General features: G+C 43.1%; 1 protein-coding gene across 5 annotated transcripts; it reads right to left on the bottom strand.

Annotated features, from left to right (window-relative positions):
* Window positions 1–1,758: 1,758 nt before the first annotated feature.
* Window positions 1,759–21,922, bottom strand: LOC309794656 (uncharacterized protein). Of its 5 annotated transcripts, none has more exons than XM_082606416.1 (9): window positions 21,562–21,922; window positions 18,442–18,523; window positions 12,223–12,320; window positions 11,492–11,654; window positions 11,333–11,405; window positions 9,856–9,902; window positions 7,095–7,266; window positions 6,454–6,549; window positions 1,759–4,346 (listed from the first exon to the last, which is right to left on the bottom strand). In XM_082606416.1, exons 6-9 carry the CDS (start codon window positions 9,868–9,870, stop codon window positions 2,518–2,520), a joined length of 2,112 nt encoding a protein of 703 aa, XP_082462542.1. In that variant the 5' UTR covers window positions 9,871–9,902; window positions 11,333–11,405; window positions 11,492–11,654; window positions 12,223–12,320; window positions 18,442–18,523; window positions 21,562–21,922; the 3' UTR covers window positions 1,759–2,517. The 5 variants fall into 5 exon arrangements, with proteins under 5 accessions (XP_082462542.1, XP_082462543.1, XP_082462546.1 ...); XM_082606417.1 differs by lacking the exon at window positions 21,562–21,922 and adding an exon at window positions 19,009–19,301; XM_082606420.1 differs by lacking the exon at window positions 21,562–21,922 and having other exon boundaries at window positions 7,140–7,266; window positions 18,442–18,996.
* Window positions 21,923–23,851: the final 1,929 nt, after the last annotated feature.

The raw sequence follows: 23,851 nt of genomic DNA, 5'->3' as shown, positions 1-23,851 counted from the left end.
GTTTGATTCAGCTGATGGGCTCAAAATAGATTTCACATTCAGGCTTATCCCCTATGACAGGGCCTTCCACATTGGCAATATATTACCTCTCAGACCTCACTGTATTACAATGAAAATTTCCCATCTCAGCTCCTACCATGACTCCCAGAGGTGGCTCATTTAAATGTCGTATCTGTCCAATTTGCTCCCATTTCTCAAATAAACTCAAGTATTACCCTCATCTTGGGCCCCAGATGCTTATATCTGGGGCCAAAATTCATGGCATCTCCATGTCACTGGCCCTAACCCAAACCCTACCCTCCCAACGTGATTACTGGTGACACAGCCCATGAAGGTCTATACCAAAGGGTGAATGACCCCTCTCTCACCATCAGATTAATTTTATTGGGCCATTGTGCCAATGTGCTGACACAAATGATTTTGTCCTCACAATGACAGATACGTATACAGGTCTACTCTTCGCTTATCCTTTCCAGGGTGCTAACCTCACCACTATAGCCCTCATTAAAACTTGGTTTCCTCTGGGCCCTCAGATATCATGGACTCTGATCAGGATACACACTTTAGTGCTCATTCAGTACAGGCACAGACCTTACAAGAAAGCAACACTTGCAACTTTCATTTGTCCTATCATCTACAGATAAACAATGATCTACTGAAGGATGCCCTATTAAAATTACAAAATGGATAATGGCTTCCAAATGGCTCTTTTGCACACTGCTTATTTACCCTGAACTTTCAACCTGTAGGTCCCAAGACACCCTGTCAAAATGCAATTAAGGGACCCATCCCCTCCTCTTTCTAGTCTCTCTAAAATACCCAGACAGAACTCCCTTTCCCAATTAATGACACCTCTCCACTCGCCTAATCTAAAATAAAGAGAACTGAAAAGATTCTGGCACAGTGTGTGCCAGATTGGCACTCAGTTCTAAGGCAGGCAATAGAATGAGACCCATTGAGAAGTGAGGACCCATGACCCCCGAAAAGGCTATTCTATAGGCTACAAGAAAGCTCTCTGCCAAACCTTCTATCCTTCCCCAACAGAGTTTTTAAAAAATATTTGGTTGTGTCAGGTCTTAGTTGCGGCTCGCAGGCTCCTTAGTGGCAGCTCGCTGGCTTCATAGTTGTGGCATGTGGGCTCCTTAGTTGCTGCTTGAGTGCTCCTTAGTTGTGGCTCGCCAGCTCCTTAGTTGTGGCATGCGAACTCTTAGAGCCCACGAACCACAACTAGTGAGCCTGCACACCACAGCTACTGAAGCCCACATGACTAGGGTCTATGCTCCGCAACAAGAGACACCACTGCAATGAGAAGCCTGCGCACCGCAATGAAGACCCAATACAGCGAAAAATAAATAAATAAAGTTATATTAAAAAAAAGAGTAGAAAGGCGGAGCTGGTGGAACTGTTAAATGTCTTGATTGTGGTGATGTAAATTGATAGTAAGCATTTGCCAAAACACAGAATGATCCACCAGTCGATTTTACTGTATATAAATTATTCCTTAATAATAAAGGAAGAACATGAGCATATAGGATCTTCATAGATGCCTTTTATCCCACTGAAGAATTTTTATCATGTATACTGAGTTCTGTCAATTGCCTTCTGTGAACCTAGGATGATCATATATTTGATGAAAAGAATCCAGACATAAAGAGTACATACCGAACACACAGGAAGCTCAAGGACAGGCCTAATTAATACACGGTATAGAAATCATAGTACTTGTTGCCCCTGGAGGTGGGAATGACAAGAATAGTCCACAAGGAAACATTTTGGTTTAATAGAAGTATGGTATATATTGATCTTGGTGATGATTACACAAGTAGATACATTTGTCAAAATTCATGAAGCTGTAAACTTATTTATGCATGTGGCTGCATGCGAATCACATCTCCATAAAGAACTGTTAGCATAGAAAAGTGCTGGCCACAACCTGGTAAACTGACTTCTGGACCCACTAATGGGTTAGAACCTTGAGCTTGATAAGCACTAGTTCACAGGACCTGCAGGGTTGGGGAAATGAGCCCAAGTGTCTTATTTAATCCTCCAAGCCTTGGAGAATTCCTCCTTCTACAATTTTATAGAAAGTTTTAGAGAGGAACTGAAAGAAAATTTCAGAAGTGACTGTTCTCCCTTTTACTCATTTAACATTACTGGACACCTGCAGTGTGTTAGGCGCTGAAGAGGCAGAGTGGACTTGGCTGTCAACAAAGTCCCAGCCCTCCGAGAGCTTCTATTCTGGTGGAAGAGATTTGGGCATTTCCAGCTTAGTACTTTTGGTTACCTTCAGCTCAGACTCATCCTTCTTAAGCCTCTCTTCTCTGTCATATCTGCTAAATGTCAAGGTTCTGAATGAAGTTCTTATGTCTCCACTCTTAGGAGGCTTCTCTGCGGTGTGGTCACCCAACCACACAGACATGTCGAGCTCTGGCAGAAATACTCTTTTATCAAACAGATGTTTTGTCTTCTACGGCAGGACTATGTCAGCACCCGTTTGAGGTATTAAACCATGTAATTTTATAGAGCTTCTTTGCTGTACGTATTCTCTGATGAGGGACAGTCCTTGTCACCCTCATCCCCAGCATGGACTCGCTGATGAATTATAAGACTTGAGCTCCAACTGAAGCCTTTCCCACACTCCTCACATTTGTATGGTTTTTCCCCAGTGTGGACTCTCTGATGGGCTTGAAGGTATGAGCTCCAACTGAAGACCTTCCCACATTCCTCACACTTATATGGTTTCTCTCCAGTGTGGACCCTCTGGTGGGCTTGAAGGTATGATCTCTGTCTGAAGCGCTTACCGCACACATCGCATCGGTATGGCTTCTCTCCTGTGTGGACTCCACGGTGAGCCAGAAAATTTGAGGCCCGACAGAAGCCCTTCCCACACTCCTCACACTGGTAGGGTTTCTCTCCAGTGTGACACCTCTGATGGGCCTGAAGCTGTGAGCCCACGCTGAAGCCTTTCCCACACTCTGCACACTGGTATGGTTTCTCTCCGGTATGGACTCTTTGATGCACTTGAAGGCTTGAGAACTGACTGAAGGCCTTCCCGCACTTCTCACATTTATAGGGTTTCTCTCCCGTGTGGATTCGACAATGAACATTAAGATCTGAACTCCGGCTGAAGCCCTTCCCACATGTACCACACTTGTATGGTTTTTCTCCAGTGTGGCCTCTTTGATGGGCCAGAAGATTTGAGGCTTGACTGAAACCTTTCCCACACTCCTCGCACTTATAAGGTTTTTCTCCTGTATGGACTCTAAAATGAATGTTAAAATCTGAGCTACGACTAAAGCCCTTTCCACATGCATCGCACTGATATGGTTTCTCACCACTATGGCCTCTCTGATGGTCCAGAAGATTTGAGGCCCGACAGAAGCCCTTGCCACACTCCTCACATTTGTATGGTTTCTCTCCCGTGTGGCTTATCTGATGGGCTTGGAGGTGGGAACCCACACTGAAGCCTTTCCCACACTCCTCACACTTAAAGGGTTTCTCGCCTGTGTGGATTCTACAGTGGATGTTCAGGTGTGAGCTGTAACTAAAGCCCTTGCCACATGCCTCACATTTGTAGGGTTTCTCCCCAGTGTGGATTCGCTGATGAGCCTGTAGGCGCGAACGCCAACTGAAGCCCTTCCCACACTCTTCACATTTATAAGGTTTCTTTCCCGTGTGGGCTCTCTGATGGATGTGAAGATAGGAGTGCTGACTGAAGCCCAGTCCACACTCCTCACATTTATAGGGTTTCTCCAACGTGTGGGCTATGGGAGGAGCTTGACAATGTGAACTTTTCCCGACGTTCCTCCCACACTCCTCAAACCTGTGTGGATCCTCTCCAGTGGGGACCCTCTGATGATGACGAAGATATGACCTCTGACTGAAACCCTTACACGACATATCATATTTGTTCAATCTTGTTCTACTGTGGACCCTCTGATGGGCTTGAAGACTTGAAAGCCGACGGAAAGCGTTTTCACATTTTTCACACTTGTAGGGCTTCTCTCCTACATGGGCTGTCTGGTTCATTTGAAGGTGAGAGTCCCGTATGAAACCTTTCTCACACTCCACCCCTTTGTAGGGTTTTTCTCCAGTGTGGTCTCTGCGGTGAACTTGAAGATGTGAAGTCTGATTGAAGTCTTTACCAAACTCCTCATCTTTATTGAGTGTGCCACCTTGTTTTTCCATCTGAGAGCCAGTTCCTTGAATATTTCCCATGGAATCTTGACACCTGGTTAATTCCTTTGTAACCTGTTGCCAGATTTGTGAGCAGAAAAGCTCTTCATGTGGCAGATACCTTAATCCAACTTCTTGAAGACTCTCCATGCCATTTACATTCTTGTCTCCTAAATGGATAAAGAGAATTTAGAGATGGGGCATGTGAATGCTTTGCTCAGAGATGTCAAGGTTATAAACTTAGGCCCACACCCTAAGGCTTTACTGAACCTCGAAAAGCTTCTGTTTTTCTTTAACATCATGTATCATGTTCTCTGATTTACATGCCTCCAGACACCAAGAGGTGGCCCACCAGGCTGTCATTCACTACACATTAGTGGAATCCATTTAGAATCATAGTAAGTTTCATAGGTGAGATATAAATTAGAAATCTGATGGCTACAGAGCAAGAAAAATACCTCCTAGGGAATGTTTACAAAGATGTACCTTACTCAAAGCCTTATCTTCTTTGCTGTAGCAGATGGCTAATAAACAGCTTCCACATAATTCTGCCTACTGCACGCACATCTGACGAAAATGCTCAAAATGTCTAGTAAGACCCTTAGACAGATTATCAGAGGATGTCGCCAAGCAATGTTGAAAAACCTCTGCTTTATTTTAATGGAAGTTTACTCCAATGGAAGGAGATTTTGAGGCAATGAATAAGTTGGAAAGATAAATGTCTGGGAGAAATACCTTATCACCTAAGGCCCTAAAGTTCAGAGTATAAGCAGAGAGTGGTTCTTTGCCTCCTGCTGGGAAATATCCTTACAAATGGGCTGTAAACTTTACTTTCCCTGACCACAGAGCCAGGTCTTCCCAACACTGAAAGGATTAGCTGGAAAAAAATCAAAGCCAAGTTTTGGAATTAGTATGTTACTGTAATAACATACATTATCTAAAACCTCATAACAGTAAAGTTCCTATAACCACCAAGGGTTAAAAAAAAAAAGAGTGAAAAATTAGAAGGTTATCTTTTACAACAGAGCAAGAACTCACGAGGAGGAAATAAATAGGGCATAATACAGAGTCTCGAAATCAACATTGGACCGGAAGAGTTACGTTCTCCTTGGAACTTTATTCCACCGATTAGCCATATAGCTTGCTATTAACTTCTTTTCAGGTGTCTTTTCAAATAACACCTTATCTGTGAGGCCTCTTTTACCACATAATATCATATAGTAAAGTCTCCCTATCCATTCTACATGCCTGGCAATCTCCATTTGCCTTACCCTGTTTTGTTTTTACACAGCACATATTCCTATCTGACATACTACATACGTCCTTGATCTTTTTCAGTTTATGTCATCTCCCACTTGAATGCGATACCCATGAGGACAAGCATTTTGTATTATTCACTGGTTTATCACCACTCCCAGAACCCTGTCTGATACAGTCAGTGTTCAGTAAGTACATGTTGAATGGATAAATAAACCCCAGTTTGACATCTCTGTGAGAGTTAGAGCCATGTTACAAAAGTAAAAGAGCTTTTTGAAGTAAGTTACCCATAACAGGAAAGAAAGTGGAAACAGCCATGTTGTTGGGAAGCTGAAAGGCTTCACTAGATGCAGGGCCAACCTACGTGGATGTTGCTGATGAGAAAATCATAATCACAAAATCAAGGAATTCCCTGGCGGTCCAGTGGTTAGGACACCACACTCTCACTGCCAAGGGCCCAGGCTCGATCCCTGATTGGGGAACTAAGATCTCACAAGCCACACGGTGTGGCAAAAAAAAAAAAAAAAAAAAAATCATGGCAAAAATCACTCAGAAGGCCAAAAAAAAGAAAGCATAGGGTATAAAAATGGCCATGGGGCCTATGGATTGCCTGCTTCTGAAATTTTTATACTCTCTTTCTGTATGTGTAAAATTTTTCCTTTTTCAAGTAGGAGTCAATATTTAAACCACTCCCCTCCACCCCACAGCCAAGGGAAAAAGTTGTTTTTGAAACCAGACTATAAAACTGGTGGGCATATGGGATATCATAAGCCACTTTCAATGATGGGATTTTATTCTGAATCAGTAAGAAGCTACAAGAGGTTCTGAGCAGAGAAATGACAAGATTTGAATTTAAAAGAGTCACTCTGAGTGGAGAATTAACTGTGAATGAGCAAAGCAGAAGAGAGAGCGTTACAAAGACTGAGGCAGTAATCCACAGTCTAGGTGCTGACTTGGACCAGAGTCACAGCTGCAGAGGCAACAAGAAGCAGGACAGACTCAGGGTCACACGGCTCTCACCCGAGGAGTGACGGCTCTGGGTTGCTATCTTTATCATCCAAAGCTTTTCTTCTCTCTTTAACTGGGATATTATATCTGGTGTGAACGACTGATGCCCTGCAAAAAAAGGCAAGGAAAAACATTTAAAATCAATATGTTAGATGCCCAAATTAAGAAAAATTGTGGTTCCCACTGCACTGTCTTCAGGACATCAAAGTCAGTGTTTTCCAAACTTTTAATTATGACCCATAGGAGGAAATACATTTTATGCAAAAACCCAGGATAGGTAGGCATAAGCATAAATTATGGGAAAACATTATTTTCATCGCACGCTTTTCACCATTTCTCACACTATTCTTGGCAACGGGCCACAGTTTTTACTGTAATGTGCAGTTATTGCCAAGGGCTCTGGTATCTTCTACCCTATTTTATTTCGATTCCCTAAAGAGTGTCATGACCTATTAATTGGAGATGACCACAATTTGAAAAGCCAGAAAACATACAGCAGTCATGCGGTCAATTAACAGTTCATTTACAGACACACTTTGGCCTGGGGAGAAAGACTAGAAAACGCCATCTCTGTGTCTCATGCTGATTAGAAAACCGGAAACCAGTTCAAGAGCTCCAAAGCCCCGCCCATTCAAGGACATGTAAATAAATACCACAGGGGCTGATGCGATGTTCAGCCCCAGAGTGCCCTTCCTCACCCACTGAGACCAGGTTCTGGAAGTTCTCCAGCATCACTTCCTGGTACAGCTTCTTCTGGGCAGAGTCCAGCAGTCCCAGCTCCTCCTCTGTGAAGACCACGGCCACATCCTTGAAGGTCACCGCCTCCTAAGACATCAAACACACTCCACCTGAACCTTGCAATGCAGGTCCCCTGGTGAAAGGGCAGCACTGAGGAACGTGGGGACGATGTGTACGAAGTGGTTCCAGGTTCTGAGAGACCAGAGTCAATTTTACCGTAACATAAACAGTCCCCATAACGCATTTACGTTTTAGATTTTCTTCTTTTCACAATAAATGCGGAGAAGAACAACTTTTTACATAGATTTTTGCTTCCCATCCAATTATGTTCTTAGGATAAGTTCCAAAGAGTGAAAACTGCAATGTCAAAGAATAGGCAGCTTCAAAATAATTATGTACAGCAGCAGATTTTCTTTTCAACTTTTCCCCTATTTTATCCTCCTCCAAGAGTATATAAGTATCCCTGATTCTCTAAACCATACACATTCAATATAACCATATTTTTAAATCCTAGGCAATTTCATCAGTAAAAAACAACTGATCTGGATTATCTGTACTTATTTGATAATTAATAAGCTCATATTTTCACATATTTACCAGCCATCTTCATTTTTTTCTTCAGAACCTTGCCTGTTAATGATCTTTGCTCCTACTCCAATCGGGGTTTTATCTTAGGATTCTGTAAAATTCCTATTAGAGATTTTAAGTTTTTTTTTTTTTAGGGTATTATAAATATTTTTCACCCACATTCTGCTATTGTTCTTGTACAGCTTTAGGTACAGCATGCTTTCTCATCCTTGGCACTCCTGACATTTGAGGACAGATGACTCTTAGTTGGGGGTGGGGCAGGGGGCTGCTGAGTTCACTGTAGGATGTTTAGCAGCATCCCTGGCTTCTACACACTAGATATCAGTAGTACTCCCAAGCTGTGACACTAAAAATGTTTCCAGATGTTGCCTGAGGGGTAAGATCGCCCATAATTAAGAATCACTCGTATACAGCATTGTTTTAATTTTTCCTACAAAGACTGTGTTCAGTGCCAGAGCCCTGCACATCCACTGCCCTATATGAGCAACAGAGGTCATGGAGAAGAAGGGGCCACCGAGAGTGATCTATGGTAGGGACAGTATCATCTATGGAGTCTTCCACCCACCAGGACAACTAGGCACCCCACAGAACAGGCTAAGTCCCAGATGGAGAATTCTCTTCCCTTGTCTCACTCTCTTTATCCAAGTAAAAATCCTAGGAGTCTTTTTTTGGATCAGTTGGACCTTTGGTTTCCTATGTGAACTTGAGCAGTTTTCTGAAATTCTACAATCCTGTTTCTCTGTCATTAAAATGCAGAGGAGACCAAGTTCAGCCTCGTAAGGTTGGTCTGAGACTAAATGCAGTTAAGAAATGAAAAGTCTCTGTACAGGTCCTTTTGTACTTTTAAAATTAAGTACATTAGTACTTTGAAAAAATTCATTAATATGTGAATAAAAAATATAAATCAATAAATAAAACGTACATGATATGATTCAGACATGGGTAAGAAACAATCTAGCTTTCTTACATGAAAATATCTAACAATATTTTCTCTGTGTGAAGTGTTAGTTAGATCCTGGTGCACTCTGCCATTCTGGAATATTCTACATACAAAATACCCGAGGTACTGCATAGCAAATGTACTTTGCCAATTTAGAGTACCTAGAACATTAAGACCAAAGAATGGCAAATTCTTCTAAATTCCCTTTTGAGGAAATTGGTTGTATTAGGAAAACTGTTATTACTGTGCTTTGTTTTGTTTTTAAAATTTATTTTTATTTATTTATTTTTGGCTATGTTGGGTCTTCGTTGCTGCATGCGGGCTTTCTCTAGTTGCAGCGAGCAGGGGCTACTCTTTGTTGCGGTGCACGGGCTTCTCACTGAGATGGCTTCTTATTGCGGAGCACAGGCTCTAGGCGTGCGGGCTTCAGTAGTTGTGGCATGCAGGCTCAGCAGTGGTGGCTCACGGGCTCTGGAGCGCAGGCTCAGTAGATGCAGCGCATGGGCTTAGGTGCTCCGCGGCATGTGGGATCTTCCCTGACCAGGGATCGAACCCGTGTCCCCTGCACTGGCAGGTGGATTCCTTACCACTGTGCCACCAGGGAAGCCCCTACAGTGTTCTTTAAAACGGTAAAAATTCTAAACTACCTAAATGTCCACGAATGGGGAAAAGTTATGAGACACACACACCCCGCCACACACACACACACAATGTACACAAATTCAAGGGAATATGATGTTGCCATTAAAGACGTGGGATATATAATATCAATTAGAAAAGGTATAATTTGAGAAGTTTATACTATAGCAATTACAAATATACAGTTATGAACGCATATGAGGAAAAGAACATGGGAAAATGAAGACAGTTGTTTTGTAAGGGAAACAGTAATAACGTGAGAGATTTTTTTCGTTGCTATTGACTTTTTCTGTTCTACTCTTGTTTGTGAAATTACAAAAGGTGATAAAACGAAAAAAAATAAATCGAACAAAAATAAAAGGTAGGGATCATTCGGCCCTCTTCTTGGGAAGAGTTTTCCAAATGCCTACTGTTCTCTTTAACCTTTCCCAAGAAAGAGAAATAGGATGTGTCTTATCACTGAGAAATGAGGTGACAGGTTAACACCTAGAAGGGCAAGCCCAACTCACCTTGAACTTGGTCATTTTGTCCTCCTCCTTCTGGGGACGTGCTGAGTCTTGGGCAGGCACAACAGGGGAAGGAGAAAACAGCCGTCAAGAGTCTGGCCCAGGGTGTCACTGACCCATATGGCTGCTTACTGTGAAGCAGCAACACTGCTGCTTCCTCAGGGTGGCCTGATGAGCAAGGCCTGGGCTGGATTCCAGAGGCTGCCCACCCGCTCAGCCAAGAGCCCCTGGGCAGTGAACGAGCCACCCAACCACACACAGTGGCCCTCACACACGGTCGTGTGGCTCTCAGGGTATGATTCTGATTCTGGGGAGGGCGGAAATTGAGAGTAAAGTACCCAGGTTAAGAGAGTAATTTCTGGGGCCAAACGTCTAGGTTCATGAAACTGTGATGTATTAGCTGTGAAATCTTAGACAAATTATTCGTATCTCTGTGCTTCAATTCTTCCATCTGTAAACACTGAGGGATTAACAATGGCTATCTCACAGGATAGTTGTAAGAATTAAATAAGTAGGCAGAAAGTTCAAAGAACACTTTCAGGGCACCTTATTTCTCAGTAGCAGCAGAAAGCAGGTAATATTCAGTAACATAAAACCTGTCCTCACCAATAGCTATAATGGAGCCTTAAAAGGCTGTTGCTTTGTTGTATGAAAATCACCTTTAACCTCTGCAATATCTGTTATTCTCTCTTGGTTTGTCATATTTAAGTTGATGCTTTTGCAGTAATATTTAAGATTACATTGATTATTTGTTTTCCTGTGTAAAATATACATCACATAAAATTTTCCATTTTAACCATTTTTTAGGTGTAGAGTTCATTAGGTGCGTTCATATTGTTGTGAATCATCACCACTAACCATCTCCACAACTTTTTCACCATCCCAAACTGAAACTCTGTACCTATTAAACACTAACTCTCCCCATTCCCCTTCCTCTCGGTCCCGGGTAACCACTATTCTATTTTCTCTATGAATCTGATATTGTGGATGACAGCTTTTTCAAAGATGTAAGACCTTGACAATTCTTTTTCTTCTTTGTGGTACGCGGGCCTCTCACTGTTGCGGCCTCTCCTGTTGCGGAGCACAGGCTCCGGATGCGCAGGCTTCAGCAGCCATGGCTCACGGGCCCAGCCACCCCGCGGCATGTGGGATCTTCCTGGACCAGGGCACGAACCCGCGTCCCCTGCATCGGCAGGCGGACTCTCAACCACTGCGCCACCAGGGAAGCCCCAGACCTTGAAAATTCGACTTTGTAAACAGTAGGGCCTTAAAAACACTCTTATCATGGAGATGAAGAAAAATGAACAGAATCCTGTGATTTAACAGTAAGTTCGTCAACATGCCACTTAACAAGCTAATCATAGTAATGATGAAAACAACAAAAACGGCAATGTTTAACATTACATAAGCACTAAGTACGTGTTAGGGACCTTGAGAAGCACTTGGCATGCATTGTTCCACTAAGGTACCTCCCACACACCTGTGAAGAAGCTAAGGGTGTACTAGCCGTGTGACTCCAGTCTGATCACCTCCACCTCTGTGCCTCTCCTCAACTATAACAAGGAGAGAAAAAAAAAAAGAATGTCAGTCCTAGGGTTACTGTGGTGGATGAATGAGCTAAATGCCCTTGGCATTGTACCTGGTATTTTACGAAGTTCTCAATAAATGATGACGATGACGACTGTTGTTCCCACGTAACAGATGAGGAAGCCGAGGCTTGGTGAAGTCAAGGGGCAGGGGTGGAACCTGAATCCAGCTCTCACAAAGAAGCCAGTCTTCTAGATCTTGTCTCTCTGCTGCTTCTAAAGAAAAAAATAAACAGATGGAAGTCTGAGGTCTCATGAAAAGAGAAATGAGAGCTTGAGAGCTAGGGATAAAAGACTGACATAGAAACAGGGAGAGGACTCTGAAGCCAGAGGATCTGCTTGAAGGAGATGAGAACAGGGTTGGGAAGGGTGTAGGCTCTGGAATCAGACCCCCAGTATTTGAATCCTGGCACCTCCAACTTGTTACTACTTAGTCCCAGGGTCTGATCTATAAATTAGGGATGGTTATAATAATAATAATAATTATTATTATTATTATTATACAATATATTATAATTATATATTATATAGATATATAGTATAATATATTTATATAAAATATAATTATATATAATATAGTAATATAATTATAATAATACCAACCTCACAGGAAGGTTAGTCAGTCTAAGTGACTCTACATAAAACATGTGGAACAGTATCTGGCAGCTTAAACATTCACTAGGGCTGCTTTACATGAAATAGTCAAGGAAGCTCTTCCTTGGGGTGGCTGCAACCGCACACGGCTTGATGAGCAGACATGGGCAGGATTCCAGATGCCACTTACGCCTTCAACGGAGAGCTCCGGTGCGATGAATGACCCGCCCAACCACACACAGTGGCCCTAATACAAGTTCTCGTAGCTGTCAGAGTATGATTCTGATTCTGGGGAGTGTGCAAATTGAGAGTAAGATATCCAGATTAAGAGATTAGTATTAGTTAATTACTGGTTCATTAATTACTTATTAGTTTATTATTATTAGCTAGTCCTACTCCAGATAGTCCTACTCCTGTATGGAAAAGGGCAGTGTAAAACTTTCCAATCTTAGAAGAGATATCCTTTCAGGATTTGTAATTCACCTTGTTCTGACTCTATATTTGTCCAGTGACTTCTGCTCAGTAAGAAGCGCTTTACAGGGAGATCTTTCCACTACCTCTGTGGAAAGGGGATAATCAGTAAATCACTGTCTGTTTTGGGATTAATACTAACTCAGCTTTACATCCCAAGCACCTAAAGCAGTGCCTGTAACACAGTGATCACTTAGCAGTCAGTGTCAATGTCAGTGTCCTGACACATGAGCCCCCCCATCCAGGTTCATTCCAGCAGAGGCACGTAAAAAGACTAGACTAGTTGGTCAAAGGTCTCTTTGAGAGGCAAAATTCTGAGGCTGGTCCCACTTGGGAGGATTGGGAGAGCGGGGGTTTTATTTCCAAGTTTTTCTTCTAGGTCTTCCACAATATTTGCAAGATCAAGGTCATCTTTGGAAGGAAAAGGGCCTCTGGATTTTTAATACTATCTTAGGAAAGTGCTTCCCACCCTTCAAAGTCAATGTCTAAAGAGACTCCTGTTACAAAATCCACAGAGTGTGTCCATCAAAACACTGAGAACGACAACTATTTAATTGCCTGAATGATTAGCACTAGACAGGATAACTTGTTAACTCTTCATTAAAAAATGAGTGTATGAATTCAATGAACATTTATGGAAATCAGACTAAAAGATACGACTACTCAAGTTCACAGTCTAGTGATTAGGAAACCAGCAATCACCCTGCACATTGCTAAGTACCAGGGTAGTGAACTGGGTACTTTAGAAGCACAAGTTATGGGCCTTGGGGTCCACACTTGTTTGGAGCAGGTTCTACGTCAGCGTGGCTTGAGCTGAGCCCTGGAGGATGACTGAGTTCTATTGGCCAGAGAAAAGCAGAATCTCTGAAAAACCTCAAGAGAACAAATGTTACGACTGTAAGTGAACACAAACAAGAGGCAGAAAAAGCTGGGCAGGAAGGCAGGATTCAAACCATAATGACGGGTGCCCCAGTTTATCGGCAAGTCAGCAGGAAAGCAGCAAAAGAAGGGAGAGTCAGAAGATTCCTTCGGTGTTGGAAACAGATCACTCTCCTAGCAAATGGGGGATCTGAGGGGGAAGGGGCTGGGGCCAGAGAGACTGTTACCAGGGCCGCACCAAGAACCACGTCCTTTATCTGAATGTCACCTCCTCAGACAGTTCCTCCCTACAGAGAATCCCTACTGACATCCCAACACTTCTGACCCCCCCATCCCTGCTTAATTCTTTTCTCTTTAGCACGTATGACTCTTTAACATCCTACTAGGTATTCTGCTCATTTATATTCATCACATCTGTCCTGTAGGGAGTTTTGTTTCTTGCTGTGTCCCCAACACCTAGGACGCTGCCACAGGCGCTTGCCAGGAACTCAACAAAGATTCACAGAATGACTGCTGGAACGAAGAACTGAAAGATGCACCATGTAGATAAGGGCCTCGTGATTTACCTCCCGAATCATTCATTCAAAATATAATTACTGAGAGCCTGCTCTGTGCCAGCCAAGGAGCCTAGATGTGAAAGATACAGCAGTGAACAAAGCAGGCAAAGACCCTGATCTCATGGAGCTGACTGCATAATGGGGTACCAGAGCAGTAACACACTGATACAGTGAGAGATGCTTTTAAGAAGAATAAGGCAGGGTAAAGGTATAGGAAGAGATGGAAGGAGGGGCTGGTACAGAATAAGTTGTTGTCATGGAAGGCTTCTCTCACCTTTGAGCAGAGACCTGAACTAAGGCAGACAGAACCATGCAGGTATCTGATATCTGAAGGACAAGTAATTTAGCCAGAGGGAAACAGAAAATATTTTTGTTAAAAAGTCCTGAGTCAGTTCTCACTACCAGTGTGTCTCAAATTTTAATGTTCCATGAATCAACCGGGCGGGGACCCTGCCAAGATAGAGGGTCCTCTGTCTCACCCCCAGAAATTCTAAGTCAGGAGGTCAAGGATGGGGACGAAGAATCTACATTTCTACTAAGATGCCAGGTGATGATACTGTTGGTCCCTGGATCACAATTTGAGTAGCATCAGTCAAAAACAGCCCTCTTGGGACTTCCCTGGTGGAGCAGTGGTTAAGAATCCTCCTGCCAATACAGGGTACACGGGTTCGAGTCATGGTCCGGGAAGATCCCACATGCCGAGGAGCAACTAAGCCCATGCGCTACAACTACTGAGCCTGTGCTCTAAAGCCCGCAAGCCACAACTACTAAGCCTGCGTGCCACAACTACTGAGCCTGCGCTCTAGAGCCCGCGAGCCACAACTTCTGAGCCTGCGTGCCACAACTACTGAGCCTGCGCGCCTACAGCCCATGCTGCACAACATGAGAAACCACTGCAATGAGAAGCCCACACACCACAGAGTAGCCCCCGCTTGCCACAACTAGAGAAAGCCCGCACGCAGCAACGAAGACCCAACACAGCCAAAAATAAATAAATAAATAAATAAATTTATTTTTAAAAAGCTCAGACCTTATCCAAAACTAATTAAATCAGAATCTGTGGAGGTGGGCTGCTGATATCTGCATTTTTGCCCCCCTCCCACCATCCCAGGCTATGATTTCATGGTCCAGTCAGGACACTGCACCAGGCAATGAACCCCAGGCAAGATGACACCAAGGCCCATGCCCTTGACCAATATGCAGTGGTTCTCAAACTCTGGTGTGCATCTCTGTTGTAAGGCCTAAATTTCAAGTGCTACCAAGACATCTCTGAGCCTCACAGGGCCCAGAAGGCCTAGCCGTGAGTTCCTGTGCTCTCTCCAGATATGGCCCTTTCCCCTGGGAAGAGGTGCCCCATCCAGCTAGTTCCCCTATGGATTAACCATGTTTTTAGATTCTGTATTAGCTGTTTGACATCTGTGATTACTAACCTCTTCCTAAGTCTGTTGAATCACAAGGCCAGACTGTCGACCACAGTTCTTTACACATTCCCCACAAGCAAGTTTTCGAGGGCACAAGAGGGTCATAATATAATCCGCCCAGTCACTGCCCTCTGACCTGCCCGTTCTCACATAGTGCCCAACAGGGGATGTCTCCACCTAGTTCCTTCCCGCTACTACAGTCACAGAGGCACGGTCCTCTCTCCCTGCTCCCTGACCCCTGCATGTGACAGGGTTCATGTGGCCCTCGGTGGCATGCTGTGTCTCTTGTTCCTGGGGGACTTGTAAGTACTAAAAACCTTCTTTCTCAGTCACCTCTCCACGCTGTCATTCGGTCACCTTTATAAATGAAGACCTGACACAATTCACTCCATCAGCTGGACCAGCCTCACCCACTGAGTCCTCAGCCTAACAGGTTTCATCTCTGTGCCAGCTGCGAAATTGTTCAAAGAAGCCTATCACGTCCTCCTGCCGGAAGCAAGGTCACCCTACCCTCTCTTCACTACCGAGCCTGCCTCCCAGAGCCCCCGCTGCTTCATTCTAGTCCCGAGTGCAGCCCTGGGTGGCCCGGCATAGCAGGCAGCGTCCTCCTCCCACAGGCTGTGAGTATGTGACAAATAAACTGCCGCCAATATCAGTTGGCCAGTGTGGCCATCTCATACTGTTTATGACAAGGATTTCTCCTTCCTAAACCAGGTGAACAGGAAGTGCCTGGAACAGCATCAGAATCATCCAGAGAGCTAATAAAGAACACAGAAGCCTAGACTCATTGAAGTAGTAAAAGGACTGGGTCTTTATTTTTAACCAGGTTCCCCAGGTGATTCTAATAGGACCAAAGTCTGGGAACCACTGCACTATTCTATTCTGCCTCTCAAGGAGTTATCCGAGCTGCCCAAGAATAGCCGGGCAGCCCAGGGTAGGGCTAGGCCTGGCACTCAGGCTTCCTGATGACCAGCTCCCTGCTCCCCTCCATTGTAAGATGACCTTGGAGGTCTAAGAGGCAAGAGTAACTTGTAAACGCCCCCTGGACGCAAATCCTCAGAGGGAAAAGGGAGGCTTCCATTTAAACCAGTGCTGTCCAACAGAAATATAATGCAAGCTACATGGGTAATTTAAATGTTTCTAGCAGCTACATTAAAAATGTAAAAAGAAGTGAGCTTAATTTTTTTCTTTTTTTTTTTTTGCGGTACGCGGGCCTCTCACTGTTGTGGCCTCTCCCGTTGCGGAGCACAGGCTCCAGACGCGCAGGCTCAGCGGCCATGGCTCACGGGCCCAGCTGCTCCACGGCATGTGGGATCCTCCCGGACCGGGGCACGAACCCGTGTCCCCTGCATCGGCAGGCGGACTCTCAACCACTGCAGCACCAGGGAAGCCCAAGAAGTGAGCTTAATTTTAACAATATATTTTATTTAACCCAACATATCCAAAATATTACTACAATATAAAAATTATTGAGATCTTTTACATTCTTTTTTAGTGCTTGAAATCTCTTGTGTGTCTGACACTTACAGGACATCTCAGCACCAGCCACATCTCAAGAGCTCAATAGTCTCATGTGGCCAATGGCTACGATACTGGCTGGTGCAGACTTAGGCCTTTTTAAAGCAACAGAGACCATATAATCATCCCCCAGGGACTCACTAGGTTCAAAAGACAGCCAACTATGTTAGTTGTAAGTTTCAACAATGATTATTACTGAAACTATTCATTTTTGTTCAACTGTATGGTAGAACTGAAGTATTAAAAGAATAAGGTAGGGGAGAAAAGAATACCCTAAAATATGCTTTGCCCTTTTAATAACTCACTGCATTTTTCATATTGCATACTCCCCTGTAATAAATAAAGGACAACTCTAGTCTGTAATATATAGAGGAGGTACTATGTGCCAGGCACTATTTCAAGCACTTTCCATATCATATCCCCTTTAATCTTCACAAAAACTTTAGGAGGTAGGCATTAATTTTGTGGTAGGTATTAATATTGTGACATAAGAAAACTTAGGCACAGACAAGTCAGTTGCCCGAGGTCATCCAGTCACAAAGTGCTGGAGCCATGTTTCAAACCCAGCGGCTGAGGTTTGATCCTGGCTCTGCCCCTTGCTGACTGTGCAACCAGGTCATTTATTCAATTGTCTGCAACTGTTTCTTCCCTTTATTTATTTATTCATTTATTTATTTATTTGGCCATGCCTCACAGCTTGTGGGATCTTAGTTCCCCGACCAGGGATTGAACCCATGCCCTCAGCAGTGGAAGTGTAGAGTCCTAACCACCAGACTGCCAGGGAATTCCCTGCTTCTTCCTTTTAAAAATGAGAGTAATGATAGCATTGTGATGAAAGAAAAATGAGTCAGTGCACGTACAGCACTGGAAATTCACTGAGTCACAAAAGGTGCCCAACAAATGTCAGCTATTCTCATCATCTCTATCATGTTCCCTACATATTAAACAAAAAAACTGAATATTAACATCGATTGGAAAACAAACTTATGGTTACCAAAGGGGAAGGGGGGGAAAAATTAGGAGTTTGGGATAAATATATTCATGCTACTATGTATAAAATATATCACCAACAAGGACCTACTGTACAGCTCAGGGAACTATACTCAGTTTCTAGTAATAACCTAAAATGGAAAAGAATATGAAAAAGAATATATACATATATGTATAACTGAATAACCTTGCTGTACACCAGAAACTAACACAACATTGTATATCAACTATACTTCAATTAAAAAAAAAAAGATGGATTCTTTTTAAATGTATATATACACACATGTATAACTGAATCACTGTGCTGTACACCTGAAACTAACATGACACTGTAAATCGACTATACTTCAATTTTTTAAAAGAATTCGTTGCCAAGGAAATTTGTTTTAGAGCATGATACTAGGCATGCTCATACATTAACTTTTGAACGCTCCGAAAAAGTTGGTGGATTCTACATCTCCCCAAAAGTAAGTGAGGTATCAGACAAGGCATATGGTTATAGACTGTCGTTCTATTTTTGTTCTCTAATCACAGGCTGTAGCCCTTTTGGGCAGCTGCATGAATCACACTTACTGAACAACCCCTCTCTGCCGACCCCGTGCTGGGCACTCCGAGAAGAATATAACCGCATCCATGAATCAGAGGACCCTGCAGCCTAACAGGAGAGAGAGATGAAACTGAGAGTTACATGCCCTGTGGCAAGTGCAACTCCAACGGAGCAAAGGAAATTCATCATTTTCCTTTCATAACTGCAACTCTTTCTAACTTTCTCATATAAATAACATTCTCCTAGTTGCCATGTGTGAAAATCTTAGAGTTGCTGTTAATACCTGTTATGGGCTGAATTGTGGTCCCCCGCCCAGCCCCAAACTCATATGTTAAACTCCTAATCTCCAGGACCTCAGAATGTGATTGTATTTGGAGATGGGCATTTAAAGAGGTGACTAAGTTAAAATGAGGTCATTAGGGTGGGCCCTAAATCAATCTGACTGGTGTCCTTCTAAGAGGAAATTTGGACACAAACAGGGACAGCAGGGGCATGCACACACACACAAAGGAAAGACCGGGAGGACACAGCAAGAAGGCGGCCATCTACAAGCCAAGGAGAGAGGCCTCAGAAGAAACGAAACCTGCTGATACCTTGATCTTGGACTCCCAGCTCCAGAACTGTAAGAAAATTAATTTCTGTTGTTTAAGCCACTCAGGCTGTAATAGTTTGTTCCAGCAGCCTTAGCAAACTAATACAATCTCCCCTCCCTTGGTCTTCGTATATAAACGACTTATAATAATTAATTTTTTACTAACTCAGCATCTGGGTTTGCTTTAAAATACTCAATGGGAAAAATGTGTGCGTGGGGAGAGGGAGATGCAACAAGATTAGTAAGGACTGAAGCAGGGTGACTGTTACACAGAAATTCATTATATTGATATTATACTTCGGGTTGTCTGGCAATTTCCAGAATTAAGAGTTAAGGATATGGGGCTTCCCTGGTGGCACAGTGGTTAAGAATCTGCCTGCCAATGCAGGGGACCCGGGTTTGAGCCCTGGTCCGCGAAGATCGCACATGTCACGGAGAAACTAAGCCCGTGAGCCACAACTACTGAGTCTGCGCTCTACAGCCTACGAGCCACAACTACTGAGCCCGCGTGCCACAACTACTGAAGCCCGTGCGCCTAGAGCCCATGCTCCACAATAAGAGAAGCCACCGCAATGGGAAGCCCACGAACCGCAACTAGAGAAAGCCTGCACACAGCAATGAAGACCCAACACAGCCAAAAATAAATAAAATAAATTTACAAAAAAAGTTAAGATATGAATAATCTGATAACAATTTTGCATAATGTAAATACACACGGAAAAACTGACAAACAGAAATGCACTGAAATGTTAATAATCATCTATATCCTATATGTCTATGTCCTATATATGTCATACATATCCTATAACGTTATAATATATACATCTATGTTGGTAATTCTTAATGTTTTTCATTACATCATATCTCTACATTTTCTGAATTCTCTAAAATGAATGTGCATTTCTTCTATAATCGGAATATAAATATAAATATTATTTAAAATAAGATTAAATGAGAATGCTTTCAATTTTTTTTAATGTATTTACTTTTATTATTTATTTTATTTTCGGCTGCGTTGGGTCTTCGTTGCTGCGCATGGGCTTTCTCTAGTTGCGGCGAGCAGGGGATACTCTTCATTGCGGTGTGCGGGTTTCTCATTGCGGTGGCTTCTCCTGTTGCACAGCACGGGCTCTAGGCACACAGGCTCAGTAGTTGTGGCTCGCGGGCTCTAGAGCGCAGGCTCAGTAGTCGTGGTGCATGGGCTTAGTTGCTCCACAGCATGTGGGATCCTCCCGGACCAGGGCTCAAACCCGTGTCCTCTGCATTGGTAGGCGGATTCGTAACCACTGCGCCACCAGGGAAGCCCTCAAATTTTTATAAAGACACCCAAACTCACTAACCCTGCTTTCAAATCCTCTACAATAAAATTCCAACCTACCTCCACAACTTGATGCCAAATGCCTCCTCTGCAGCCAGTTTCCTATGGTTGAATATTTCGATAGACTGTTTTTCTATTTTGTTTCCTAATTCCAATTTTGGGATTTTAAACTAGGGGACCAAGGATATAAGGAACGCAAGCCCTAGACTCAAATCCCACTGCTCTTAAGTAACGTATGCTCTATCTCCATTTCCTCATCTGTAAAATAGAGGTAATAAAAGTATTCACTTCATAGGGCCTTGTGAAGGTTAAATGCACTAATTTTTATAAAGCCCTTAGGATGAGACTTAGGCCTCAATGTTTAACTATTTTGATTACCACTCATGCCCTATACACGATCTACATATTTTCACAATTATTTAACAGTAACTGAACGCTTTTGTAGCAGAAATATTTACTAATGAATAAAATACCTTTTACCACTGGAACAGAAAAGGAAGACGCTAAGTCCTGCCACGGTGGGGCTCTGCTACCAGAAGCCCTGGGCTCACTCCTCTCTTTTCTACAGCCCCCCTTTTCAGATACCAGGGCAGGAGAAGGAAAGGAGGCTGGGAGACACAACGACTTTGTGGTCCTGGGAAAACTACAGCGGGTATCTGTGGGTGACCCACTTTTTCTTTAAAAACGGGTCAGAAGTCGTCCAGGCACAGCCTCCTTTCCGGCAGGGATCAGAAAGAACAGCCAGTAGCACTTCGAGGAGCTTCCACCAAAAGCGATGCTTTTCTGATTATCATATCATTAACATTAACAGCTGACACCTTGCCACACGCCTGATCTGTCCCAAACATTGATCTTGTATAAGGCAGGTACTCGTAATATCCCTTTTTACAGAAAAGAAAACCAAGGCACAGAAAGATTAAATTCTCATCCAACCTTATGTCACTAGGAAGTAACAGAGTGTGTGGAAGGAAGGTGCTGGGGGCAGGCGGGTTGGACGACAAGGAGCCCGGGAGACAAACTGCCGATTTCAGTCCGCCTACAATCCGAGGACTTGAGAACCGCCGCAAACGCAGAGAATCGGGCGAGGGGAAGGCAAGCGGCCGCCCCCGCCCCTCCACCCCGCCCTCTGCAGCAGGTCGAGGCTTTTCTGCCCTGTGACCGAGGACCGAGGCCGGCTGATCCCAGGACCAGATCAGAAAAGTTAAAAGAAATCGCAGGCTCCCAAAGATCACTCACCTCCCTGAGAGAACCGAAGGCCGCAATCGCAACCTCCTGAAGCGGAAATACCTCCGACTACGCTGAGCTCCTGGACTACATTTCCCAGCATCCCCGAGAGGAACAAGAGCCGCTGCCCCGTCCCCCGGGGCGAAAGTGCCGACTCCAACATCGACGGCCTGAATCGAATTTCCCAGAATCCACGAAAGGAGCGGCTTCGTATTCTCGCCCTCCGGTATCCGAAATGCCTCCAAACACGCACAGCACTGGATTGTACTCTCCTATTTCTCCAGCGGCGCGATGAACACATCGGCGCTTTCCTGGAGCGGAAGTGTCCCAATCGCAGGAAGCGTCGAGACTACACGTCCCAGAATCCTCTGTAGGGCTGAGCTTCCCGCCTGTCTGCAATTTTATTTTTGAATCAGCAGGTGGAGTCTTGGGGCGCTTGTAGAACTTGGCTTGCGTTTTCTTTTTCTCATTGTTCCCTCAGAGAAATTGGAAATATAAATGGAAAAGTAAATGGAAAATAATTATAAAGGCGTGCTACGCGTGAGGTAAAAACAGAGATCGTAAAAGGGACGGGCTGAGCTATAATGAACAATCTTCTTTACTACCTGGACCTGGAGTCACCTTTGACCAAGAACCCATAAAAAGGAAGTGCAACCAATGGGACATGAAAGAGAAGCAGCAAAATTCTCCGCTTTTCCTTTGCTTTGGTTTCTTGCACGATTAGGTAATTGGAGAAAATATTTCAGTATTTAATACCACCATACATAATATTTCGAAAAAGTTATTCTTTGAGTTCCAATTAAGAAATCACACCATATAATTCGTATTCCTTTTTAACGGAAATATAATTGATATATAACATTGTGTAAGTTTAAGGTATACAACGTGTTGATTTGATATATTTATTTATTGCAATATGATTACCATCTTAGTGTTAGCTAACACGTCTATCACCTCACCTAATTTTCATGTCTTTTTTGTGGTCAGAACAATTAGGGTCTAGTCCCTTAGCAACTTTGAAGTTTATAATGCAGTAGTATTGACTGTAATCGCTATGCTGTCCATTAGCTCTCCAGGACTTATTTATCTCCTAGTTTGTACCCTTAAACAAACAAACAAACAAATGTATCCCATTTCCCCAACCCCCAACGTGTAATATCCATCATTCTACTCTCTGTATTTATGAGTTCGCCTTAAGATTCCACATATAAGTGATATCATACAGTATCCCTCTTTGTCTGAATTAATCTCACTTAGCATAATCCCCTCAAAGTGCAACTACGTTGTTGCAAATATCAGCGTTTCCTTCTTTCTCATGGGTGAATAAATTCCATTGTATATATGCCACAACTTCCTTATCCAGTCATCTGTTGACTAACACTCAGGTTGTATCCATACTGTGAATAATGCTGAAATAAACATGGGAGTGCATATACCTCTTCAAATTCCTATTTTCATTTACTTTGAATATATACCCAGAAGTAGAACTGCTGTTATCATATGGTAATTCTATTTTAAATTTTTCGAGGAAACTCTATACTGTTTTCCATAATGGATACACCAATTTACATTCCCACCAACGGTGTACAAGGGTTCCCTTATCTCCACATCTTCACCAACACTTGTTATCTCTTGCCTTCTTGATGATAGTCATTCTAACAGGTGTGAGGTGATATCTTATTGAGATTTTGATTTGTATTTCCAAGCTGATTAGTGATGTTGAGCATCTTTCATGTACCTGTTAGCCATTTGTATTTCTTCTCTGGAAAAATGTCTATTTAATTCTTATGCTCTTTTTTTAAAAAATGGACTGTCTGGGTTTTTTGGCTATTGAGTTGTATGAGTTCTTTACATATTTTGGAAGTTAACCCCTTATCTGATATATGCTTTGAAAATATTTTCTCCCATTCCATAAGTTGCCTTATCATTTTAAAAATTATTTCTTTTCCTGTACAAAAGCTTTTCAGTTTGATGTAGTCCCACTTGTTGATTTTTGCTTTTGTTGCTTGTGCTTTTTGTGTCATATCCGAAAAATAATTCTCTGGTCCAACGTCAAAGAATTTTTTTCCTGTGTTTTCTTTTAGAAGTTTTATGGCATCAGGTATTACATTTAAGTCTTTAATACATTTCAAGATAACTTTTGTGAGTGGTTTAAGATAGAGGTCAAATTTCATTTTTATGCATGTGGTTATCCGTTTTTTGAAGAGGCTATACTTTTCCTACTGAGTGTTCTTGACTCCCTTGTCAAGTATTAGTTGACTATATATGCAGGGGCTTATTTCTGGGCTCTTGATTCTGCTCC

This window comes from Mesoplodon mirus (genome assembly GCF_964341445.2).
Source record: "Mesoplodon mirus genome assembly, chromosome: 19".
NCBI classification, from domain to species: Eukaryota; Metazoa; Chordata; class Mammalia; order Artiodactyla; family Ziphiidae; genus Mesoplodon; species Mesoplodon mirus.
This window is presented reverse-complemented; position numbering and strand designations above follow the sequence as displayed.

What these genes read in the sequence shown, in the direction of transcription:
- LOC309794656 (XM_082606416.1), bottom strand. An exon ending in ACATCGCATCAGCCCCTGTG is followed by an intron (nt 6,550 to 7,094) that starts GTATTTATTTAC and finishes CTTTTTTTGCAG; the next exon opens with GGCATCAGTCGTTCACACCA. An exon ending in CCAGAGCCGTCACTCCTCGG is followed by an intron (nt 4,347 to 6,453) that starts GTGAGAGCCGTG and finishes TTATCCATTTAG; the next exon opens with GAGACAAGAATGTAAATGGC.